General features: G+C 35.4%; 2 protein-coding genes across 9 annotated transcripts; both read left to right on the top strand.

Moving 5' to 3' along the window:
• Positions 1–631: 631 nt before the first annotated feature.
• On the top strand, positions 632–20,563 carry LOC117907446 (peptide chain release factor 1). 8 transcript variants are annotated; one of them, XR_004649998.1, is made up of 8 exons: positions 632–710; positions 9,663–10,099; positions 10,244–10,319; positions 10,936–11,066; positions 11,176–11,246; positions 13,015–13,096; positions 17,782–17,955; positions 20,222–20,563. XR_004649998.1 is itself a non-coding variant. In XM_034820985.1 (8 exons), exons 3-8 carry the CDS (start codon positions 9,806–9,808, stop codon positions 17,800–17,802), a joined length of 675 nt encoding a protein of 224 aa, XP_034676876.1. In that variant the 5' UTR covers positions 644–710; positions 1,998–2,033; positions 9,663–9,805; the 3' UTR covers positions 17,803–18,134. The 8 variants fall into 8 exon arrangements, 6 of the variants coding, with proteins under 6 accessions (XP_034676879.1, XP_034676875.1, XP_034676877.1 ...); XR_004649999.1 differs by having other exon boundaries at positions 20,233–20,562; XM_034820985.1 differs by lacking the exon at positions 20,222–20,563 and adding an exon at positions 1,998–2,033 and having other exon boundaries at positions 644–710; positions 17,782–18,134.
• Positions 20,564–22,239: 1,676 nt separating this feature from the next.
• LOC117906430 (putative clathrin assembly protein At1g33340) lies at positions 22,240–23,714 on the top strand. The gene has a single exon (XM_034819451.1). The coding sequence runs from the start codon at positions 22,386–22,388 to the stop codon at positions 23,592–23,594; it is 1,209 nt and encodes a 402-aa protein (XP_034675342.1). The 5' UTR covers positions 22,240–22,385; the 3' UTR covers positions 23,595–23,714.
• Positions 23,715–26,105: the final 2,391 nt, after the last annotated feature.

Genomic DNA, 26,105 nt, shown 5'->3' with positions numbered 1-26,105 from the left:
TGTATCTTAACAGTGTTCTTTTTTTCAAAATTGGAGTTTAAATAAAATGTTTTTGAGCTTCTAATGATCAGCTAAAACTAGGAGTGAGAATTAAAGGTTTGGTGTGGTATACATAAAGAAGGTACTTGTTTTGAAAATGGTTATTATATTACAACTTTGAAAGTATCCAAGAAGAAGGGAAAATTGCACTAATTAATTAATTAAAAATAAAGAATAATAAAAATTATATAAATCATTTAAAATAAATAAGAAGATTAAAAAGATATATATAAAAATAAGTTTTAAGTTTTAACAAAAAGAAAAAGGAATGAAATTATCATTTTATTTTTAACCAATATAGAATGTGTTGAGTAGGGACTAAATTTGGTTTTTGACCCGAAGTCCAGCCCAAGTTCGTTGAATTTTCTTTGGCCCAAGCCCCATCAAAGCCATAAATATTATAAAGGGAGAGAGAGTAGAAAAATACAAAAATAAAAAATAAAAATTCCATGAGGCCATTTTTTTATATTATACTTTTATTAATAAATGTAATTATATATTAAATAGTTGGGCTTTCCCGGGCGAAACCCAATATAGAGGGCCTGGGCACTATTTTATTTATTTATTTTTATTTTATATTTTATGCTACGGCCTCTGATCTCTGTTTACACAAAAGCTTTGTATGGTTCCTTCTCCAAACGCTGCCTCTCGGTCGACCTCTGAGTTCCAAGGTACCGTTTCAATTTCTGTTCCCAATTCAATAAATCGAATTCCACGTTGGATACAATCGTTTGGATGTTGAGAAAATGATGAAAATGAAAGAAAATTTGAATCACCATCCAGGGTTGGAAAATTCAAAATTGCACTTTACCTGGAACAAAGTGAGAAAGATAAGTAATCAAAATGTGATTTTCTTTTATTTTTCTGGTAACCAAACAAATGGTCGGATTTCACTCTTTATAAGTTGGGAATGCTATTGCTGGAAGCTTGAATTATGGGGTTTCTCTTTGAACAGCCGTGGGAGCTATTGCTGATTTGGATTCCTTAAATTTTTGTTAGATTTTTTTATTTTTTATTATTTTTATATTTGAGAATGTTTTTATAAAAATAGAATTGGGTTAGATACAGATAAAATATGGCAAATGTAATTGAACTTTTGAATTGTTAAATATTCGCCTACCATGATTCGGGAATACAGATAAATGCCACTTTTTACCTAAGATTCACACAGATGAGGGCCTCTCATTGCTGTATTTTCATTGGAAACCAAACAGTGGGCTAGGTTTTATCTTTGAATGCTTTTAACCTGTCAATGTCATTGTTGAATTTTTTAATTCTAGGATTTCATTCTGGACTACAACTCAAATTAGATTTTTTATAAAATTAATTATCTGAGAAGATTATCTTTTACAATTATGTATAAAACAAGATCTGGTTTGAATGAACGGTCACTAATTTTACCATGGAAACATAAATGTACCTATTATGCTGTTAATGAATCCCAATGTAAATGGAAGCCTTTTAAGAAAAGGAAGAGGAAAAAAATGTAAAAACTCTTTATCCTAGAAAAAGAAAAGGAAGAACTTTGAAGTGCAAAATAAATAAAATGAATTTAATTTTATCAATTATAACTAATAATAATAAAAAAGGTTGGAAGAATTTTAATGTGCAAAATAATTGAGAAGATTTATGGTGGGGAAATCAACCATTTTGTTCATAATTTTTAGGTCTTTATAGAGTTATCGCAGTTAAAAATCTCACCATATCAATTATCCTTGGTAACTCTTCTTTTCTTTCTTGGAACCTTAACTTTCATCGCAACCTAATTGAGAAACCTTGGAGGACTTATGCCTTTACTTGTTCTTAGCAGTTTTCCCCATTTGTCAGGTGATGTGAGGGTTTAGTCTTTATCCTTTTTCGGCTTCTTCTTTGTAAAATCATTATTTTTGGCTTTGTCCAATCTATTGAATCAAGTTCATTTTCCTTTAACCAATTTTTTATGAAAATTTGATGTCCAGGTCAAGGCCTTTGTTTGGCTAGGGGTGCATAAGAAGGTAAGCATTGATAACATGCAACAATTGAGAAGATCTTTCAAATTCTTTAGTCTTCATTGGTGCATCTTTTGTATGGGAAGTTTAGAGTTGATTGACTATCTCTTTTTACATTACTCGATTACTTTAGGGTTATGGCACAAACTATTCAGACTAGTTAGGATGGATTGGGTACCACCTAGGATAGATTGGGTACCACCCAAGATGGATTGGGTACCACCCAAGATGGATTGGGTACCACCCAAGATGGATTGGGTACCACCCAAGATGGATTGGGTACCACCCAAGATGGATTGGGTACCACTTAGGAGCACATGGGACATGATGACCATTTCATACATGGGTTTAGGAAATTCCATTAGAGGTAAGACCTTTTGGAAAATCACTTATCTCACATTGCTTCGGATTATGTGGCGAGAGAGAAATTATTTTCTTTTGAAGTAAAAGCTTCCAAGATCATAGATTCAAGAGCAACAAATCAGATGATTGATTGTTCAAAATTATTTTCATCATATACTCCATGTTCAGGTAGCCAAAAGGTAAGAAGCTAATGGGTTTTCGTCCTTAGTTGCAAGAAAGGGATTTATTCCTATTTCTAAAACACTTGTGCTAAATTTGATTTTACATGTGCCTTACCTTTCTTGTGATTTGTTTTCCATCATTAAGCACCATCGAAGACAATAATTGATAGCTGAATTCTTTCCTACTTATTGTGATTTCTAGAACTTGGCTTTGGGGATGAAGATTGACAATGCTAAAGAAGATGATGGATTGTACTGCTTTACTGATAATGTTGTTGTAAAGAGACAAGTTGAAGTAGTAAATAAAATCTCTTCTCAAACTATTGAGAATAAAATAATGTTATAACATTATGGATTAGGGCATCTTAGTTTTTATTATTTGAAAAAACTCTTTGCTTCATTGTTTAAACACAAAAGTCCATCTTTATTTCAATGTGAGGTTTCCAAATTGGCCAAGCACCATAGGTCTCATTTTCCTTTACAAACTTATCAAGAATTTGCACCTTTTGTTTTTATTCATAGTGATGTGTGGGTTCCCTCATGTGTTACTAACATTTCTGGAACAAAATGGTTTGTCACCTTTATTGATTATCACAATCACATATGTTGTGTGTATTTACTAAAGAGTAAAGGAAAAATTTGAGGTGGAAAAAACTTTTAAAGACTTTTGTGCTATGGTTCAAAACCAATTTCAAGCAAAAATTTGGGTGCTTAGAACAAAAAAGGGAAAGGAGTATTTTTCAAATATTTTAGGAGAATATCTTTTACAAAATGGAATCATTTCCTAATCAACATATTTTGACACATTACAACAAAATGGAATTGCTGAAAGAAAAAATAGACATTTATTGAAAGTTGCACGAGCAATTATGTTTGCCACTAAGGTTCCAAAATGTTTTTGGGGAGAAGCTGTTCTTACAACCTCATGTTTGAGAAATTGTATGCCTACAAGGATCCTAAATTTTTAAATTCCATTGGATGTTTTTCAACAATTCTATCCATACACTAAATTGTTTACTTCATTACTTCAAAAGCTGTTCGGTTGCACTATATTTGTTCATGTGCACAACCATCTCAGAAGTAAATTAGATCCTTGTGCAATTAAATGTGTGTTTTTAGGTTACTCTCCAACAAAAAATGGGCATAAATGTTATGATCCTATTTTAAAAAAAATTGTCACTTTTGACATTACTTTTCTTTTGAAAAAGAAGATTTCTTTCCTTAGAATTTAAGTGAAGATAAGTTTTGGGAAACTTTGCCTATTCCCACTTTTCAAACTGTGCCCTTTCAAACTAAGAAGGTCAAAATTAATCCATGAGGAAACCTTGATCTTATAATGCCTAGTACTATTGTTGGGAGACAACCAACAAAGCTTCGTGTATACTCTAGGTGACAAAGGTCAGAAAAAGATAGGTTAAGATTCTTCAAAGTAGGGTTGTAGTTCAAACCATGAAGCTAAGGAAATGGAAATGAGAGAAATCCATGAGCCTCTTGATCTTAATTCCTCATCTTCTATGGAGGATATAAATGATCTCAATGTGCCAATAGCTATTAGGAAAGGAAATCGATCATGCAATCTTCATCCTATATCAAATTTTGTGTCTTTTCATAGAGTCTCACCATCTTTCAAAGCTTTCACTCATAATGTAAGTGGGTTTTCACAGTCAAGTATAAAGCTGATGGAATTATTGAAAGGTAGAAGGTGAGACTAGTTGCAAAAGGCTACGCACAAATATATGGTATTGATTACCAACAAACATTTACACCAGTGGTTAAGATAAATATGGTTAGAGTCTTGCTTTTTCTTACAACTAATCTTGGTTGGTCTCTTTATCATCAAGAATGCACTTCTTAACAAAGAACTTGAGGAGGAAGTTTACATGCTACTGCCCCTAATTTTTGAGAACTCTAAAAGAAAAGGAAATGTTGTAAATTAAAGATATCTCTCTACAACTTAAAATAGTCATTGACAACATGATTTGATAGATTTTCAAAGTCCATTTAGGCCTTTGACTTCTCTCAAAGTTTGATGGATCACACCTTATTCTTCAAGCATTCTATGAATGATATATCCTCACTGGAAATGATGAAGTCAAGATTGGACAACTTAAAACATTGCTAGCAAAGAATATGAGATAAAGGACTTGGGTCCTTTACGATATTTTCTTGGATTGGGGATAGCTTGATCAAGTAGAGGAATTTTAGTTTCACAAAGAAAGTATCTGCTTGACTTGTTACAAGACGTAGGAATGCTTGACTACAAATTGGGAGCTGTTCCAATTGAACTGAATCTGAAACTTTGACCATCCGAGAAGAACAAAATAGTAGATAGGGAATGTTATCAACGACTAGTAGGTAAGCTTATCCATTTATCACACACGAGGCTTAATATAGCATTTTTTGTGAGTGTGCACACATGGAAGCTATATGTAAAATACTTGGGTATTTAAAAAGAACACTTGAGAAAGATCTACCCTTCAAAAGGGATGAACATTTAAAAGTTGTGGCATACATTGACATTGATTGGGCTAGAGCTGTTAATGATAGAAGGCCAACCTTAGGTTTCTGTGCCATGATAGGTGGAAATCTAGTCATGTAGAACAGTAAGAAGCAACATTTGTGGCGAGAAGTAGTGCATAAGCAGAACATAGGGTTGTTACTCAAGGAATGTGTGAACTTCTATGGTTAAAGAGGTTATTAGAGTTGAGAGTAAATATGGAAGCTCCAATGAAGCTTTATGATGACAATAAAGCTTCTATAAATATAGCCAACAATCTGGTGATTTTTCTCTGGGGAGGAGGGGCCTTAGAGCGGAAACCCCATTTGGTTTGGTGGGTAATAACTTGCTTTGGTAAAAGCAAGGGAGGGTTGGGTGTGAGGCACCTATCGTTCCTCAATACAACATTGTTGTGCAAGTGGAGTTGGTGTTATGTAGTGAATAGGGGGGGCTTTTTGACAAAAAGTCATCAACGGAAAATATGAGGAAGAGGATGGCGAGTGGAGATCCCGCGAAGTGAGAAATGGGTATGAGGTTGGCCTTTGGAAAGCCATAAGGAAGGAGTGAGACTTTTTGAGAAGGAGAGTGGCTTTTTCTGTGGGTAATGGGAGGAGGGTGAGATTTTGGTTAGACAAGTGGTGTGGAGATGAACTACTAGGGTCTTCTTTCCCTTTTTTATTTGCTCTAGCCACTTCCAAAGAGGCTTAGGTAGCGGATGTTTGGAGCCCTTCTTTTGGTGGGGGTTGTTGGGCACCCCATTTCTCTAGGGGGCTCAATGATTGGAAGGTGGATGTGGTCGAAAGTTTCTCTTGAGATTGCAAAGGTGGAGGGTGATCAATGATAAGGAAGATAAGTTGGTGAGCAGGAGAAAAGAATGGAAAATTTTCTATTAAAGCTCTATACAAGGTTTTGGAGCCAGGAGGTCCTTTGAATTTCCTTTTTGTTGCCATTTGGAATTCTTGGGTACCGCCTAAGATGACCTTCTTTGCTGGGAGGCTACTTGGGATAAAGTCTTAACTTTGGATCATTTAAAGAGGAGAGAGTAGTTAGTGACAAATAGATGTTTTCTTTGTTATGAAGAGGAAGAATCGGTTGATTACATTCTCATCTATTGTGCTAAGACACGTGCTGTATAACATCTTTTGTTTTCTATTTTTAGTATGTCTTGGGTGTTGCCCTTTTTAGTGAGATAAATGCTCTCAAGTTGGCATTGGTCATTTGTGAGTAGGAAAAGGAAAAAAGTTTGGCGGATAACTTCTTTGTGTCTTTTTTTGACAGTCGGGAAGGAAAGGAACAGTAGAGTGTTTGATAACAAAGAGCTTTCTAATCAAGGAACTAAACTTGTTTTCCTTTGTAATCTTTGAGCATGATCCAAATTGTTTATAGCTCTGAGCTTTTCCTCTATTGTAGATTTTGTGGATTGGATAGGGGCTCGTTGAGGAGTGTTGTTTTTTGTTAGTCCTCTTTCTTTTTTCCTTTTTTTTTTTGGTGGCGTTGTTGATGCCCTTTGTATACTCCCTGTGTACTTTGGAGCCCTTTTTTGGCGTTTCTCTTTTTAATACACGTTTTCTCATTACCTATCAAAAGAAAAAAAAAAAAAAAACATTTGACTACTTGACTAGCAAGCTAGGCATGATTGACATTTATGATCCCGTTTGAGGGGGGTGTTGAAAATTGCATTAGTTTAGGAGATTTGATTTAGTGAATTTCTTAATTTTAGGAAGCTAAATTTCATTATTTTAGGGAGCTAAATTTGGGATTACGATTTGCAATTCAAATTTAATTTATATTCTAGATTAGGTTGATAATTGTATAGTTTCCTATTTGAATAGGTCTTGTATAGGCTATAAATATCATATTGTACTCTTCAAATAATATAGAAAAATTACGGATTCAGTCCATATCTGTTTACAAGAACCATTAGCAACTTTAATTCTCAAACCATTGGAATAAGGTGAATATGTTGAGAACAAACTAGCAAAACCGGTGATAAGTTTAGATGTCCTAGAACTAATGATTGAGGAGACTTAGATTCAGCAAAAAGTATGTAAGGCATTCAGTGAGTTACCTTTTTGGGCCAATGAGCAAGAGGGTGATGGATTTTGAGAGAGCTGGGACTCATTTATCAACCTGTACAAGTACCCTAGTTGTTCCTTGCTGAATGGGTAAGGATCAATATATCCAGGTTGGTTTTCAGCTACTGCTTGCATTCCTCAGCCATTTCTTTCATGAAATATGTTGTTTTTCAGATTTGGAGGTTTCCAATGAAGTTTCCAGCAGGTCTCCTTATGGCTTGTTGAATAGTTGCACCACACCTTCCCTTTTTCTTCACATCTCTTTTGAATTTTTGGACTGCTAGCAGCAGTTGCAGTAGTAACCGAAGCTAAGTTTTCAGTTGTGGTAGAAATAACAGAATTTCCCATCATAACATGTCTCCTGCTTGCCTCTCTCCTAACTTCAGAGAACACCTCTCAGATCAAGGGAAGTGGCTCTTTGCCAAGGATTTGACCTCTCACTTCATCTAGTTCCTTGTTAAGCCCTGCAAGAAATTCAAATGCCCATTCCTTTTCCAACATTTTCTTGAACCTGGCACTATCATTAGCACAAATCCACTCAAATACATAAAATAAGCCTAATTCTTGCCAAAGTCTAACTTAGAGTGTTATAGTATGTAGTTACATACTGAGTTCCCTGCTTAGTCTCATGAATTTTGGTTTTTATTTCATGTAATTGTGCAGAATTTCCCAAGTCAGTTTATGTTTCAGTCACTGCATCTAAGAAATCATTTATTGTTGAAAGAAATAGATATGCCTGACTGAACTCTGGAATTAACCAGCCATGATATGATCATGGAATTCTCTGAATCCATGTAGAAAATGTTGGATCATCTTCCTTTGGTGCCTTGATTTCACCAGTCAAGTAGCCAAATTTCCCATGACCTTTGATGAACAGTTTAACTGATTGAGATCAGCAAAGGAAATTCTGTCCATTCAGCTTATGGGTGGTGATTTGAATTGTTGGATTATCACCAGTTCGATGAGTGGTATTCTGAAGTGGTTGTTGTCGAAGAGGCGTTGGCCTTGACTATCCAGAAACTTCTTATTCGATCACTCCAGACGTTTGATCTGCTCCCATTTTTCTTGGCTAAACTCTGGACAAACCAAATAGAGAAGAAGTTCTTTCTTTGGTTCCAACAATAAAAGGCAAAAAGGAAAGGACAAAAAAAAGAGGGTTGTTTTTTTTAAGTTGACTTTAGAGTGCGTTTGGTAGTGTTTCTACTTGAAGTGTTTTCTCTAAAAATGTTTTTAGGAAAATTACCTATCAAGTGTTTCTCCAGAAAACACTACAAGTGATTTTTTAGATATTTAAAAGTGTTTCTTAAATTTTGCAAAACACCTTTTAAACTAAAAGCTTCCTAGAATCACTACCAACAGACTGTTAGTAGGGAACCTGGCTCTGATGCCATGCAGAGAAAATCTATTGTCCTCATTCAGTAAAAAATAAATGGTGTACAGAGGTATTTGAAGAGTACATTAAATATACAAGAAAAGAAAACAACTGCACAGAGAAAATCTAGGCCTAAACAATAGGAATGGAATAAAATTTGAAATTTGAAATGTAGCAATGATCTATAAAATCTTTGTTGACTTATTCTCTGATTTAATTTTCCTCTAATTCAGCAGCAAATCAGACTTGAATCTACTCTTGATTTTTGTGACAATGATAGTGATGAGGAAGAGGAGAATATGGTTGTAAGGAATTTTATGGTTTCCTACAGATTGTAAAGGAAAATAGTAGGCCCTCAACAACACCCAGGCTTTCAAGCAATTGGTAAATGTTGAGGATAGGTTAACCTGCCCCAAAATAGAATGGTAGCCCTCTATTCCTTCCAACCAAAATCTGACGCACAGTTGGAAAAAAAGAATACTTACTCTCCATGAGGCTACCAGTGGTATAAAAAATCAGAAGCTTGAATCCTAGTATTGTATACTTATATTCCTTATGGTAATGACCACTTAATTCATTCAAAAAAATTGAGACATTTGCCTTAAATCTCAAGAATAGCTTACATGTAACTGCATCTTTTCTTTGTTTGCAGTGCTGCAGCCAAGAGATAATAATAACATTGATGAAATAAAATAAGAAGACAAAAATATCATTTGAACCTAATATATGTCATTCTGAAGCCGTGATATTCCACTTGTTGCCCGCTCTCGAGTTATGTGGTTATGAATTGTTTACCTTTCTTGTGTATGATGATGACATGCTTTGCAGATTGCAGAGATAAATCTTATCTGCATAGTGACCAGTTCAGGAATTGAATGTGTTTGTAATGATGCCAATGGCGGCTTAATACATTCTTTGTTCAGCCACAGTCCATCTGTTAGTGGTGCTTGTCTTTCTGAATCATGTTGTGCATAGATTTTCATATTATACTTCTTGGCATTAATATTGAAGTTAGAATTCTATTCTCTAGTTCTTCGTTGCTTAGTTCTTGTTGGAAATTAGGATTAAACTGAATGCTGTAGAGACGTTCAATCTCATTTTAGAAGTCTTTTAATGTAAAGAATTTTCTTTTGTTATGGCTTTAAATTTTTAGTTACATGCTTCCAGATTTAGCCCTATTCTCTAGCTGAATTCCTTTTGTAAAGCTTGCGGGTCCTCCTCTGTGTCGAAGAACCTGGTGAAGCAGTCTGCTACTCTATAAGGCCTTTCTCTTTGGTGATTGAAGAAGGGTGGAATATCCCATTCCAGCAATGGCTGCTCAATCCCTCTGGAGATTGTTTCTCAGAGTTCCAAGCTCAAGCCCAAGCTTGACAGCAGTAGCAACAGCAAGAAGAAAATTTGGAATGAGCTGTCGTATGTTATTCAGCAGTGAAAACAGCAGCAGTGGCAGTGGAAGCAGAGAATTCCTAGGGTTGTCAGACGAACAGTTGATGAAACAGTGCGAAATGAGTACATTCAAGTCTTCTGGTCCAGGTGGCCAGCACCGCAACAAACGAGAATCTGCCGTCCGTCTCAAGCACCTCCCGACCGGCATTATTGCCCAGGTTTCCCTTTTTTTTTTTCATTCAATCTTAGGGTTTCAATTTCCACAAATGACTAGCTTGGTAGATGATCCAATTAATGATTCTAAATTTAAGGAAACTGAATTACAATTTGAAATCTAATTATAATTCTCATTGTTTTTAAAGGCTGTTGAGGACAGATCACAGCATAAAAATCGAGCATCAGCCCTAGCTCGCTTGCGTACTCTATTGGCTCTAAAAGGTAAATTTGCTAATTTCAATGGGCATTTCCCTATATTTGGGTTCTTGGAAAATTTGAGGGAAAAGCAAGAGAAAGAAAATAAAAAGAAAAACTGAAGGAAAGAGAAAGTAAAAGAAAATAATAAATAAATTTAATTTAATAAATTATTTTTACATGCTTTTTTAAACCCATTTCACTTATTTTTCTTCTCCTATGTAAAGATTAAATAATTTTGAATGTATTAGTCTCTAACTAATTAGAATTATATTTGATTTTTTTTTTCAATGTTTTCTATTATGAACGAAATATGAGAAAATCATTTACCTTATCAATTTTCTTCCTTTATTAGTATTTTTCTAGAACCAAAATTAGGGTTCAGGTGTTGTGTTCTATGAACGTGAGATGACATTCCGTGTTATATTATTTGTAAGTCTCTAACTAATTTGAATTATATTTGATTTTCTTTCAATATTTTCCATAATAAACCAAACATGAAAATATTGTCTTTGTTACCATTTTTTTTTTCCTTATTGTTTTCCTAGATCCAAACATATTCAAGTGTTGCATTCTGTGAATGTGAAACTGTATTCTGTGTTATATTATGCTGATGGGTAGCTGTGTTATTGTTTTGAACTAGTCAGGAACAGTATAGATCTTGATACATATTCACCTCCTCTGGAGCTTCTTCAAATTCTTCCAGCAAAATCAACAATCAGAACATCAGATTGTGGTCCACAAATTGGCCCAAACAATCCCAAATTCGCTTTGGTCATTGCTAGCCGTCTTTTTTATTCTCAAAGCTTTAAAAGTTTCTTCCTTGAAATTCAATCATGGATTGTTAGAATCCTTGTTCATGTTTACCTTCTTTTGTGTACAGGGAATGCTAGCTTTGTTGGATTTAATTTTTGCAGTGGAGGGCTCTATATCAGATGCAGCAAAGTTGATGGGGTATATGATATTGACCTCTGAATTTACTTATTTGTCTGTAGATGGGCCATCATGAAATGATTTAACACTCCAAACAAGGGTCTTAAAAGTTGAGTTCCCTCTTAAAAGTTGCGGTCCCCTCAGTTTGCAAGTAGAAATATGTTTAAATATGTTTGAAGTTTTCTTACACAATAGGAAGCATCAGGATAAGGAGATCGATTTTCATTCGCAAGTTTATGGTAGCTGAAACTATGGAATGGTAATGGGACATGCTACTTTAATTAATGGCTTGGCTAAGGGGTTGTTTAAGGGGGTCCAGGGGTTGTGATGAAGAGATCTTGTCTCCTTATTCACTCTAGTGTTGGATGTTCTCAGAAGGTTCATTCCTCCCAGCTGCCATCCTACGCATAATTCAAGATCTTAAAGTGGATAGAGAGTATGTTTGGATTTCCAATATTGACAATTTGGATGGCACTATATTGTTCTCCTTGAGTGAGGAAGATAAAGTTGCTTATCAGATCATCATTCTACATATTTTTGGAGATGTCCTGGGGCTAAAGATGAAACTCAATTAAAGTGCCATTGTGGGGAGCAAAAATTGATAAGGATTGGTCAATTAGGGCCTATGAGATTCTGCATTGGCCAGTTACATACCCAGTTCTTACTAGTGGTGGAAACCTAAGAACTCATGAATTTGGGAACTTAGCCTTGGTGGAAATTTTTAAATATCTAGATGGTTGGAGAAAAGCATTTTTCTTTTATGAGTAAAAATTCCATATGCAGTTTATCTTGTTTACCATCTTTAGAATGCTCAAGAATATTATGGACAGAATGAGGGAATCCAAGTAGAAGTCTTCTGGACGGGCCTTGGGAACATAAGTATGGTGTTCAACCAATCAGTCGGATGCTAATCCAACTTTGTGGGAAACCTATCGCTATCCTTTGAAAGTCATTTATCGGGTTTTTCAGGAGTCCAGTTGCCACAAAAGATTCATTAATGGAATGCTTTTATGCTAATTACTCAATTTGAATCCACAAATGTTGATCACTTGCACTCTCAATCTAAGAACTCTTCACAAATGGATGCTCGTCTTGCAGATAAAATCGAATCTTGATCTGCAGTAATAATAATACAGTTTTAAAGATTGTGGAATCCTCTAGATTTAACTCCTCTATGTCCTCAAGCAGCACTCAAATTCATGAACAATAAGATGTAGGAGAGGAACTCAGGACAGGTGAAAATCAGATTCAGAATCCAACTTGAATTCTGCCATCTTTGGTTTATTAATTGATTGACCCATGTTTTTTTTTTTTTTTTTTTTGACTGGCCCAAGTCTCTCAAAGCTGAATTGATCAAGGAGTTATGTCTTCAATCTGTCCAAAGAATTGTGCTTTGATCTATTGAATCAAATGCTCTTATCAATCAAGCATCTGTTTCTCAGATGTTCTATTTCAACAGTTTTGAGATAAGATTCACTTAATTAAGATTGAAAAAGAGGCTATTGAGGATTTAACCATCGTGTGAACCTATGGTCTCTAGCTAACTTACCATGCCTACATGTGCATGAGAAGTTGTTTTTTATGGCCTTCAATACACATGCAACACACAATAAAGCATATTTGAATTGGGCATGCATGCTACAACTTCCCTAAATTTGTAACAAAATATGCCAACACTAGAAATTCTTTCCATAGTCTCTTTAAGGTTAACTCTTGTTTGGTGGATGACCTTTTGCTTATATAGTCATGAAATGTTACCCCTTAAAGTTGTCTTTATTGAATATTACAGATTAAGCACCGGGGCTCTATCACGTTTGATTCTCTCTGATGATTCTCTTCGGATGGCAGTGAATGAGCTGAGGACATCAAAGGTAGAACTCCTCAAGCTCTTTCTTTCTTCTCTCCTAAATAATAATTCTGGAATCATGAACTTCATGGTTGTGTTTCCAGATTCACTGTTTTGTCTAAATATCAGTAATAGGTCCACACTTGTAATTCCTGAGTTATGTTGTCTATGTAAATTTGGTCGACATGATGTCTGTCATCGGTGCACAGCCCCACCAATGAAATTTGAAGGACGGAAGGATTATGATCCATTTTTGATATATTCAATCCTCCTGCTGACTAGAAGTAAGTGATTAACAAGGAACTAGTATACTGAACTAGTATAGTTCAAACTGCCAGATTGTTAAAAGACACAAAACGCTCAGTTTTAGTAAGTTGCATTGGGTGATAATCTATATGGAATATTAATCCAATGAATTGACATGGTATTTTGCTCAGTCAGAAAATTCAGGAACGGGAACCCTTTCTGTACCCCAAAGGACATGCAAACTGTATGGTGATTGCTAGTCTGAGAGAATCCACTAAGACAAGCTTTACTATTTGAGGTTTTATGTCTTCCATATTCATGGAGAGGAACTTAAGAAACCACCTGGATTTAGTAGCTCCATAACTACTGAATACCAACTGTGTAGGACCTAAAAGAATCTTAAGAAGGGCCAGCAGAAAAAAACTGGGATCTAGCACGGCTTATTGAAGTCACTTGTCTCCCAAAATATAGATCTTTTAGAGCTAATTCTTTTGTAGTCTGTTGGCCCATAACTCTTGGGAAAGAGTTTGGTTTATTAGGACAGTTTTTACTGGTTAAGAATATTATGTGAATTTTGAAATTACTCTTTGATTATAAAATGCTGGGGTGTATTTTCTATTCCTTCCATGTTCTCTCTAGCCAATTATTTATTCAGAACTTACTATTTAAAGCACACATCCTTCTTGTGTCTTGCTCTCAATTTTTTTGGAACTAAACTGGCTAGAATGCTTGGGAAAGTTACCAGGAGCAAGACTTCTGCCACTGACACACTGAAATTCTGGTTAGATGGTGGCTTTTCTGCTCAATGAGTGAAAGAAAGATAGCTACATCTTTATTCGGTTTGAGTTTAGGATTTACATAATTGAAAGTAACCAACTAGGTTTTTGATGAAACCTAGAAATCACTGGAGGGAACTGCAGCATGGAGAATGTCTGGTCTTGTTGCTAGGCTCATTTTTAGTTGTGGGCTGTAGGGTGGGCTTCAGGCAGGCATCTCTATCTTTTGCATAGACTAGCTATGTGTCATTAAATACCAAGGAATTATTAGGCTCTGGGATGGCATGTTTTTAGGAGTTATAACAGTAAATAAATTAGTTCTTTCATTTTGTTGAAGAAGTATAAGAATGGCATGACAGAAACATGGAAACGAGAAGTCTCACGTGTTATGGAGTTGCAGTATCATATCTGAATTTCCTTGTTGGCTTGACACCAATTCATTAGAAGGAAAATAAATAAATAAATAAATAAAAAATTGCAATATGTTTGGAAATAAAAAAACCTAGCCTTAATATAACTAAAATGCATTAACTAATGAAAGAAATTTCACTTGCCTGGGCAATTAAATATAAAGGGTTTGCAAGTAAACGAATAGAGGACTGGTAAATAAGAGGAGTTTAAGTGATCGAAGATGTAGGGATAAATGGAAAAAGAAGCCAAAAGTCTATAGGAAATCCGAAAAAGGAGTAAGAAAAGATAAGTAATGGCATAGTAGCATCAAACTAGTAGGGTTCTAAGATTAAGGAAGAGAAACAATACACATTGTGGGCTGAGAGAACACAAATCCTGCATCATAGATGCTCGTCATTTTAATCTCCAGGCAAGATAAACAAATAACAGCAAAAACAAACACAGGCAAATAAGAGAGAAGATTTTCAGTAGCTTGGTTTTATATATGAGATTGTGACAAAGAGGATAGATCTCACTGGGATGGTTCATTGAAGAAGCTACTATTGATTTGAGCTGTGAAGCATTAGAAACTGTCTCTAGAGAAATCTCATTTCCTGACTAACTGTGAAAAGGATCTACTAATTAAATCAAGTGATATTCTGATATGAAGTCTCCCTAAACAAGGTAAAGTATTGAACAAGTTAAATATCGGGGGTTCAATTTTTTACATGTTTCAATAGCATCATTAATTAAACTTTTGAAGAATTTAATTCTCTCACCATGTCAAATTTCTTGCTTAGTTATTCTTTTAAAAAATTTCATATATCTTATGGGGTAGATTGACCCTTGGGAACTTTCTGTTAGTGCAAGTGAGATAAGTCTAAATATATATTATATGGTCATAAAAACAAGATACAAAAGAAGCACACAATATGATGAACATGGAGAGTGGTGAGAAACAAAATTAGAAATAAGATGTTGTATAGATGAATTAATCCCCTTATTAAGAGGTGATCAATGAATTTTGTCATATCAAAACTAAATTTATAGCCTAACTTAATCATGCTAAAGTAAAATTGCTTGATAAAAAATGGTTTTTAACAAAAGTTACAGTAATATAGCAGCTTTAGGTGTTATCTATTAGGATGATGAATGTGTTTGACAATTAAGAGGGAACATAATGAGAATTGAGATGATGATGAAAAAAATGAGATAGTGAATAATTATAGATGAAAGTTGAGAAAATTTGATTGTAAGTAAAAAGATAAAATTGACCAAAATTAGAGCAAAATCTATTTAGGAAAAGGTTCTTGGATTCCAAATTCACTAGAAATTAATTTCTATGGTGAAAGGGTCATCAAGATCTATTTTTCATCAAGTTAGGTTAAAGATCTTAAAATCTTACCTAAACTGATATTTGATTTATCTTTAAATCTAGGTTCATTAAAATCTCAAATTAGGAATCCTACTAATTTCATTCATTAATTATTCACAATTAAGCTCAGTTCATCTTTAACTACCTTCTAATAGATCTTATAATGAAACTACATGATCTCACTAAATCTAATATTAAGCATTCAGTTAATCAATTGAGATTTCATTATATTCCTTATTCAAGGCAATTAAAAGATAAAATTTCTTCATTATCAATCAATCAATTCAATAAAAATTACCTTTTAATTAATTGACTAATCCACCATGGATCTTGACTCTAGATCCTTCTTCCTATGAGAAAATGGAAATCTTCTCACTCATGTTTGTGAGATCTACTCTACACAACATGTTTGGCTAGTGAGAAAATGAAAGTAAATGTAAAAAAAAAAATTAGTACGAAAACTTTCTTACAAAAGATCTAAAAATGGCTAAAAACCAAAATATATAAAAGCTAAAAAGAAATTTCAAAAAATCTAAAAGAATCAAAATGAGAGTTTCAAACTCCTACTTATAGGCCAAGGTGAAGTGGACATTTGGCATCATCTCATTGGCCTTTTAGAATCTTCCAATTTCAAAAATCTGAGATTTGGTGCCAAAAATCAGCAATTTCACACAAAGGATCTAATTTTGCATGACCATGTGAAAACTAAAGTTGATGGGCAGCAAGTTGGAATTCTCTCTGGACCATTTGGCATCCTCTTGTGAGATTTCATATGATGGTGCAGACTCAAGTCCTCAACTGCTTGCAACTTCCCGCAACTTAACCTCCTCTGGCTCATTTGGCATGATCAGGCTAAATTTCGAATGACCATGTGAAATGGCTATTTCCTTCTCCATTTACTGATCTCATTCCTCCTTGTCCTGGTTTCATTACTTGCGCAAATTTAAACATTCTGTCCATCACCAACGTCATCTTCACTATCTTCTCATGAGCTTATTTTCCTTTATGCACATTTTGACATCAATCACACCTTAAAATCACTGGTAACCTTTGCAAGAACAATAATATGTGAATTGCGTGTTTCAGACATGATTTCTACCCAATAGGTGTAAAATATACAAAAATTAACACCTATAATATGCACTTTTTTAGTAGTAACCAAGAGTTATTGGTAAATCGTGGATATCCACCTTTGGAAGATTAGGAGGATCATCGATGGAAGGATTACAGCTAGGACATGGATTTTCACGTGTAGCTGAAGGAGCTGAAGAACTTTGGAGGTTTATGTCCTTAGTCAATGACTTGTATTATTTAGAATAAACGATGAACTATTAACTCCTCATATTGGGATCCTACCAATCTGCTTGTGATGATTCTTCATGACCCACAATTTAGCAAAAAAATTTTTGCTAGTAGACATTGTACTGTTTTATTTGCACATATAGTAAAGCATACTCAGAACCTTTATCCATAATAATGGAACAACAAGGCTATGAACAAAATTCATATTACTATATTGTCTTGTATACAAAAACTACGATTTTAAAAAAGATTAATGTTATTTGATGTTGCTATGACATGTGTGCTTTTAAATCATGAGTTGTGTGTGTCTCTTGTTATTCTTTCTTCTCTTCATTTAGTTTATGACTCATAACTTGGAAAGTAACTTTGACAGCATGGCCAATGATTGTTTCATGCATAATCTTTCTTGATGTCTGTAATTTTCCTCTCAAGAGGTCCTCAATCCTTTTTTTTCTTTTAAATACCTATATTACAAACATGTATGGCCATCTTTTCAAGAAATCTGTCTTCAATTTGGCTCAAATTGTTGTTGCCCCCATGGCTTCCTTTTGCTTTCCATTTCACCAAAATTAAAAAGAAAAAAAGAGTCTAGTTATTGAAACTTTTATTGGATATGTGCAGGGTTTGAAGCCTCTCAAGTAGGATTGACAGATTGGGAATACATGCTTTGGGTACAAGTTGCTGTTGATTTATGTTTTAATGTCAATATTCATAAGAGTACAGATGACACATCACCTGTTCTTCATGGGAACTGGTTTTGAACCTCAAACAACCATCCCACCTTCTGCATAAAAGGTGGGCTGGCTATCATTGTAATGAAAAGGAAGGCTTCTTCTCAACCATGTTTCAGAAAATTATAAAGAAAAAAGAATGTTGAACTCAAAACTCTTAGACATTTAGCAACATTATTTTATGAATTGGTCTATTTTCTTCCAATTTATCAGTCAAAATGAATAGAACAGTTCTTCTTAACCTCCTTTCTTGTTTTTAGTTCTTTTTTTTTTTTTTTCTCTCTCTGTTGACACCCCTCTTTAATATGCTATGCATTTAAAAGTGCAGGAGTGCAGAATATCATGCTATGTAGGTTTCAGTTGTTCCTTGATTGGGTTTCTTGACTTGCTATATCCTTCTCAGGGGATGTGTGATTAATTGAACTAGGGTGCGTAGTTCAGGGTATTGATGGGTAACACCATAGATGTAATGGCTCAGTTTCCCCAAGAAACTACCAAGTCAGTCCTTGCTTTGGAAAGGTTTGAACTTGTACCGTCACCCCATAGATTTATGTTTTTATGAATAGAGTCTGTACTCCAACAACACCAGCTCACCAATATCCTACCCTCTGCATCAACTGATCAATGTTGAGGATCTTCACCCAAACCGTTTCCCAGGCAATGATACCCCATGTTGGTCTGAGCAGCAGAACACTAAACCATTGAGTGGGAACAAGAGAAGGATTTGGGGAGATCACCTCTGTGAATGCACACCATGAAATAACACCATCTCAAGCTCTTGATCATTTGAGTCTTCTGACAAAACAAGGTCTCCTCTGACTTTTACTGCCAACCAAGATTCACCCAATCTGCTGCTTGAAGCTCCTCAAATAATTGTCCCATCAAAAAGACTTGGAAACTAATCTGTAAGAGACCTCTCTCCACACCAAACATCATGTTAAATTTTGGTTGCCCATCAATTCCCTAATGACATACTACTCAGTAGGCCTTTTTGTCTAAAAGCTCATTAGAGCTGATTATGTAAATCTCAATAAAATTGCCATTACAAATAACTGTTCTACTATGATTTGTTTGAATCTCCAAGAAATAGTGTATTGGAATTTGTAAAGAGAATGACATCTTAGATATCTAGAAATCACAATATAGAAAAGAGCTGAATTACATTGCATAGCTGCTTAATTGTTCTCTGTACTAGGATGACATCCCAATGGACTTTTGCGCTATGTTGATCTTTGTTGAAGTTTAAAGTAAGATTGAATTTCCTTTGTTTGGTCTGTTATTTCATTGATTTGTCATTTACATCACCAGTACTTCAAAGTCCAGAGGAAGGTTGCATTAAACAGACTGTCCGCTGCAAACTAATCCTGAAACCTTCATGAACAGGATGCAAAAATAGATACTGATAGAACCAGTAAAGAGTGACTTCACAATAGAATAGAGGTGTTACAGTTTTGAATGTTTTTAGGAAATGCTGCATCACTTGGGCCTTATTTGGATTTGGCTTATGAGAAGCTGAAAACTCTTTATTGAACTCAAGGAGAGTTTCTGGACCTGCTTGGGTAATTTGTTGAAGAACTTATGACTTTAAAAGGAGCTTAACATAGAGGCTCTGAAGATATTGTTTCATGAAAAAGTTCAATTTTGGCTCATGCAATAAACTATTTCATGTTTAATGAAAACTTTTACAATACTAGTATTACATATTATTTTGGCTGTATTCAGCTTCTACTTCAAGTCCAAAATAAAGAGCTATCTCAAATAGGACCTTAAATGAGTTTCATGGATAGGCGAAACTGTTTATCTCCATGCTTCTGCTACAGGTGGGATGAGAGACAATGAAGTTGTCTAGTGCTTATGGTATTGTCTTGTTATCTCTTTGAGCGTGTGCAAGCTGTAGTTACTTGTTTTGAGGAGAAAAATTGAAGAGAATAATTATAACTACTCAATTCATGAATTAAGCAGAGTGATGCACAGATCAATATGGTCGATGATGTATATCATGCTTGATACGATAATGTAGTAGCTTCTTTTAAGGAGAAAAATCAAAGAGAATCATGACTTCCATGATGGATAAATATGCCTGATGAAATATAGCATTGTCAATACAATAACATCTAAGTTCAATTATTGTGTAGCTCTAGTTGCTTGTTTTGAGGAGAAAAATCAGAGAGAATCATTGGTTTTCCCAATGAATCCATGAATTATAACCAATGAAACATACATTGCTCTACAAGATAACTTCTCTTTTAAATTATGTTTAGCTCTAGTTGCTTGTTTTGAGGGAATAAATCAGTATGGCAATGCACAATATGATTAACATTTCTTTTTAGATAATATGCAGGAAAGGAAGCAAATCTGCAGGGGATACCGACCGATGATATGAATCGCATCTTCAAGAATTAGAGGGGACAGAGATGTTAGCTCTAGGAATAGCAAAGGATGGGCAAGTTGGGGCTTTGTCAAAGAGTGTTTGTCCAAGTTGAGGGAGGAGAATATTTTACTCCAACCATCATCTCCACCACAATTCCAAAGCAGGGCATTGGAGGGGACTTTACAACACATATCTAAGGTTTATGATCATTATCTTAAGGTATATATAGAATATGAGGGGGCAAGAATTTTAGATTGATACAAGGGGTCTTGACTTGTGTGGAGATAATGGGTTTTATAATAGAATATGACAAGCCTTTTTTCTCTTTTAACTAATTTCTATGCAGGGTGAGGGGGGTGGGGCTTCAACATCCATAAAGGAAAGGAAGTAAAGAAGAAAGGAAGTTTGAATGATAATGAAGGAGGAACCACTGAATGAGATAAAAGAAAAGGTGTCTCAAAGTCAAAGAGGTTTGTATGTTTGCAAATGGAGAGAGATTTTGATGCAGGAGAATGAGAATCCTATTCCCAGGGAATGAGGTTCTTTCCCCCACCACTCAAACACCTTTCTTTGCTTGGTTGACTCTTCCAAATATATTATATTCATTTGTACCCACAAACTCAAAAGTACTTACAAAGAAAGCTTCTAAAGCACTCTTTCTTATTCCCCTTTTCATATTCATAACAATCAATTCATCCTTGAAAGAGGTCATGCTAATGAACACTAGTTGTATATTTAGTATTTTAAAAAAGGGAATCCAAGGCTATAGTGGGTGAGGGCAATCAACACAAAACCCTATTTCTCCCTAACCAGGCCCCCTATAATATTCATCTCCCTTTATTCTGATTTCAAACTTTGTCTACTTACCTGCAGTCCTTTTCTTTCTCTCTCTCACATGCCGCCTATAACATGGATTGACTTCCCTCCCCCAATGCCTATTTTGTTATCCCTGTTTTTCTTTTTCATTTGTCCTCTTATGTTTTTTCTCTAAAAGACAAGCTTTATGACAAACTTCAAAATCTAAGCTGCACAGGAGTTCACATCATCTTCTTGGGAGAGAAGTTCATGATACTTTCATTTAATTTATGAAAACAAAATGAAATTTAAACTATTTAACTTATAATTTATCAGATATTATCCTTGTTACTTTTAATATAACGACACTATATCACATGATCACATCACCCAAAGAAAATAAATAAATAAGGCGATTAATCTAAAGAATTTAAGCCGTGTCAACTCATCTGATGCTCTATCCCACTAATCTCACTATAAAGTATTGAGGGGATGAGGAAGCATGGTACAAAAGCAAGTATTTTTACGTGTGAGGACAAGGAGGATAAGAAAATATATATAGAAAAATGCAGTTACTTTTTTGTTGTGAGTACATTACACTATATTGTAGTACAAATGTTGATGGTGCAAAAGTTCATCAAACTGCAATGCTGAACAAGTGGGTCCTACGAAGCCATCCAATCAGATAAATCCCTCGTCTGACCCATCTAAGGCATTAGCGCCAAGGATTTTTTTGGGTAACAACCAAAAAAGGATGCACTAATAATCAAGTAATGTCATACTTAACTGAGAACCATTACTTCCTATCCGAGTTCTATTACCTTGTACCTTGTGTACGACCCTATTACTTTATACTTTGATCAATATATTTATACCAGATTTCATGGTATATTTAAAATGTTCCACTTATTGTTCATTTTTTCCTTTTTCTAATAATAATCAAAGTAAATGCAAGAATTTTGGTGTAAGACAGATTGACCGAGTTGACTTGCATGTGAATCACTTAGTACGTACTGTACAGCTAGCATTATTATAGTACTGTGGTTTGCAGACTTGGACATATCCATTTTCACACAGAACATTCTGACCCATATTGTCTCCTTCGTATTTCAAATTGTTTGAGCCTTGAGGCCACTTTGTCATGTCCTAAAAAAACTAGGTTTTTGATTCTTAATTTTGAAAAGCAAAGGCTCACACGGAGACAACACACCCTTCCTTCCAAGTCTTTATATACATGTATATGTATATATGTCAGCCTATCTGCAGCAAAGCTCTCTCATCATAGTCTGGGCTTCTTCCTTCATAAGTCCAACCAGGAGAAGACAGAGATGGGGGTGGACGTACAGGGCAAGCTCCGGCGAGCTCTTGGCTCAGTGAAGGACCATGCTTCCATTGGCAAGGCCATGATATACCATCATGATGGCTTTTCTGACATAGAGGTGGCGGTGGTGCGAGCAACCGGCCATGATGACAGCCCCATTGATGACAAATACATGCATGAGATCCTCTTCCTTGTCTCTAACTCTCCGTCCTCAATAACTTTTCTTGCTGAAAGAATCTCTCGCCGCCTTGGAAAGACCAGAGACCGCCTGGTGGCCCTCAAGACTCTCGTGCTGATTCATCGCCTTCTGCGTGGAGGCAATCGCTGCTTTGAGCAACAGCTGCGCGGTGCCCATGTTTCAGGGCATCTCCGGATGACTACTGGGTGGTTCCTGATGAGTAATACCGAGCCTTCAGTTTGTTTCCTACACAGGTATGCTGCTTATCTACAAGAAAGAATGGGCTGGGTCATTAACCAAGCTGGAAAGCTTGAACCTGTCATGTCACAAGCCTTGGAGTTGCAGTTCTATGAGGAGAAGTTAATCCATACCGTGTTGCGTAGATTGCCCAGATGTCAAATCCTTCTGGATAGGGTCTTGGATTGCTCACCCTCTGAGATTTCGCCTTCAGACAGCTTGGCTCAAGTGGCCATGAGCAACACCCTGAAAGAAAGCTTCCAAGTTTACATGGCTTTTTGTGAAGGGGTTGCAGCTCTGGTAAATATGTTTTTTGAATTGACGAGACCGGTGAGAGCTCTAGCCTGCAACATACTAAGGAGAGCTTCTCAGCAGAGCCAGGAGCTTCATGATCTGTATGAACATTGCAAAACAATAATTGGGAATAAGAACTTGGAGTACCCATCGGTCCAAATCATATCAATCGATCATGTTCTGGCATTGGAACAACTCTTAAGCTTTACACCAACTCCATATGGTTCTGTACTGACCACCAAAGCAGCTGGCTCTAAGCCGCCTGCTATTTTGGATTACCTTACAAGGTCAACCAAGATGCAGTCGACAAAGACAGGAACAGAAGGCCAAGGCGAGAAAGATGACCACACAAGTGAGAGTACTTTATCACCAACTCTTTTTTCTTGCACGCTAGAGACCAAGATAAGTAAAGTATGGGTGGTGTTTGATGAAGAAGAGTCTGCTGAATCACAGGTCTCTATTGAGAGACTCTTCATCAAAGGTACTGTCAGTAATCTCTCTCAATGATTTAGAACCCTTGTAGTTCTTTTAACCCATTCACTGCATCTGTGGATACAAGCATGGTTTCAAAGGTATTAGATTGGATTTAACAATTTGGGGTTTATAATATGAGTATACTTAGCACTATGCTACTTCCAAATTTCTTACTCCTTGTAAATTACATCTGGGATGTAAGCTCATGATGTATGTTATGAGAAAGAGAGTTTTTGTGTGTAAATGTATGATGAAAGAAGATATGTGATCATGGGGCAATCTTGCAGCTAGTGGGGTTTGTGTTATTTTCACTCATGCAAATAATAATAAGAAATGAAGAAAAAATTACAATCTATCAGCCGATCTTTGTTAAGCTTGCTTGCTGTAAGACATTTAAATTTGATAAATCTGGTATTTACTTCTCTAATTATGTTTAGATCTTGAATTAAGAACCCACTCAGTGGCCTATATATTAGGGATGGGCATAAATAAAAATAAATAAAAAAAGGCAAAGAGAAAAATCTAAGAGCTTCACTTACATAATAGAAGTAAATTTACCCCTTTTATTTTTCATTTTCCAGCAAAGAACTATTTAAACTACAAGGTTAGAAAGCTTCAAATCTCCCCAAAGAAGGTACATTTCATCTATACCTCAGCATATATAAATGAATTGTTAAGTTGGAATGGTATTGATAAACTTCAAAGAGATCTCCAACCTGCATACCAGATATAAACATTTGTGACCCTTAAAAACAAAGGGGCCTTGGAATTTGTGATGTAAATGATGTTAGCACAGTTTGAATGGCAAAACTGGCCAGCTAACTGATTCAGAGTAACAGTCGGGTGAAGATGGACAGAAATACAAATTTGAAAGAAGACAAGGGCTCTTTTCAGGTTAAACCTTCAAGTAAGGATTTGTTGGCACGGAAAAACACTTAAAAGCAAGATTTTATCATGGATAGCTGTGTCCTGAAAACCAGTCACAAATTGAATTTACGCATGCTAATGAATGTAGCCAAAGGAATCGCATTTTCTGAAGCCAATTGTTTAGCAAAAGGTTTTACCATTTAGGTAACTCCATGTGTCCAAAGTCTGGTTTAGGGGATTATATAACATACAGTAATATCCAATCAGGAACTGCAAAATCTCTCTTAAGATAGCTACTTGGTAAACCTCATTTTGATTTAGAAATTTTTAAATGATTAAGATGTTTTCAAAAGTTTGAAGAATGGGATCTATAGTCATAAGATGGGAGGCATTTTCCCTCTTTCAATGAAAGCTATTTGGCTTATCAAGTATGGAGCATTATCATGAATCATGGCAGTTATCAGCTGGATATTAAGTATTGGAAGAAAAACTGATCAATCAACAAGTTTGGCAGATGTGGAATGCTAGAACTGAAGCAACCCCTTCTTGAGGGGAAAGTAATAGGATAATTGGTTTCCTAAGTAAATTCATGCCATCATTTAGGTGAAATTAAAGTCTGGGAAGATCATTCCATTCTTGGTCTTATGACAATCATCAAACAAGATCTATATAGTCAAGCCTTGCAGTGTAGTGCCGTATGATAACCTTTCCCTCAACCAAGAAAAAAGAAAAGCACTAAGCTTACCTAGTCATGCTAGTGTCTAATCATGAATGCGCACAATCATATAGCTTATACCATAAGGATTAAAATGATTAAAACAAGACACCGATACAAATTTTATCTGTGACCTAGGAGTGTTAAAGTAATTAATCCAATGAGGACATGTATCAAAGCAACACACAAACATGCCTTTTTTTTCTTTTGGCAATTAACATGCTTTTACTTTTGCAAACCAGGTTGGTCTGAACAACCTTTAACTATGGTCGCGTGCAAAACCAATCTGATTTTCAAAACCCATCAATGCTTAGTTGTGCATTGTTCATTACTTAAAAGACAAGGATTTTCTCTCTGTTCTCACTCGTGACCAAAGGCATATCTTAATCAGAGCCCAAAGGCATATCAACTATGAGTCCAATACCTTCCAGTGATCAATAGCAGAAAGTGAATCAGCTTGAGGATTTATGTTGCAATGGAAATTAAAGGGTTACCTTTTCTAAGTAAATAGTGGCACTTGTAGCTTGACATTGCTTAGGAAATAGATCTATCTCGTTAGATGTAGCATAGGTGATCAAGTATTTGTGTTGCCAATCCTTATTCAGACTTGCATTGATAGAATTCTTAGCCTAGCGGTCAAGGGAAATGGCTGTGATAAAAGAACATAGTCATTATTATGAATACAAAATAAGGGAAAAGTATACAGACATTGAAAGACTGAACCCACCCAAAAAGATATTTGATAGATGAAGAATATATCAAGAATAAAAATGATGCATACCTTCCACTGTGTTGCTCCAGCCATGTTCAACCCCACTTGGCATCTCCTTGGCTGTCAAGGCAAAGGCCTTGGATCCAAACCCACTTTTGCAATCAATGGAAATTAACACACTAATTCCAAGAATCTAGTAAACTCCCTCAAAGTCAAGTTTTAGTTTAATTGGAAGTCCAGATAATATTAA

This window comes from Vitis riparia, chromosome 18 (assembly GCF_004353265.1).
Source record: "Vitis riparia cultivar Riparia Gloire de Montpellier isolate 1030 chromosome 18, EGFV_Vit.rip_1.0, whole genome shotgun sequence".
In the NCBI taxonomy this organism is placed as follows: Eukaryota; Viridiplantae; Streptophyta; class Magnoliopsida; order Vitales; family Vitaceae; genus Vitis; species Vitis riparia.
The sequence above is the reverse complement of the archived record's forward strand: the minus strand, read 5'-3'. Positions and strand labels throughout refer to the sequence as shown.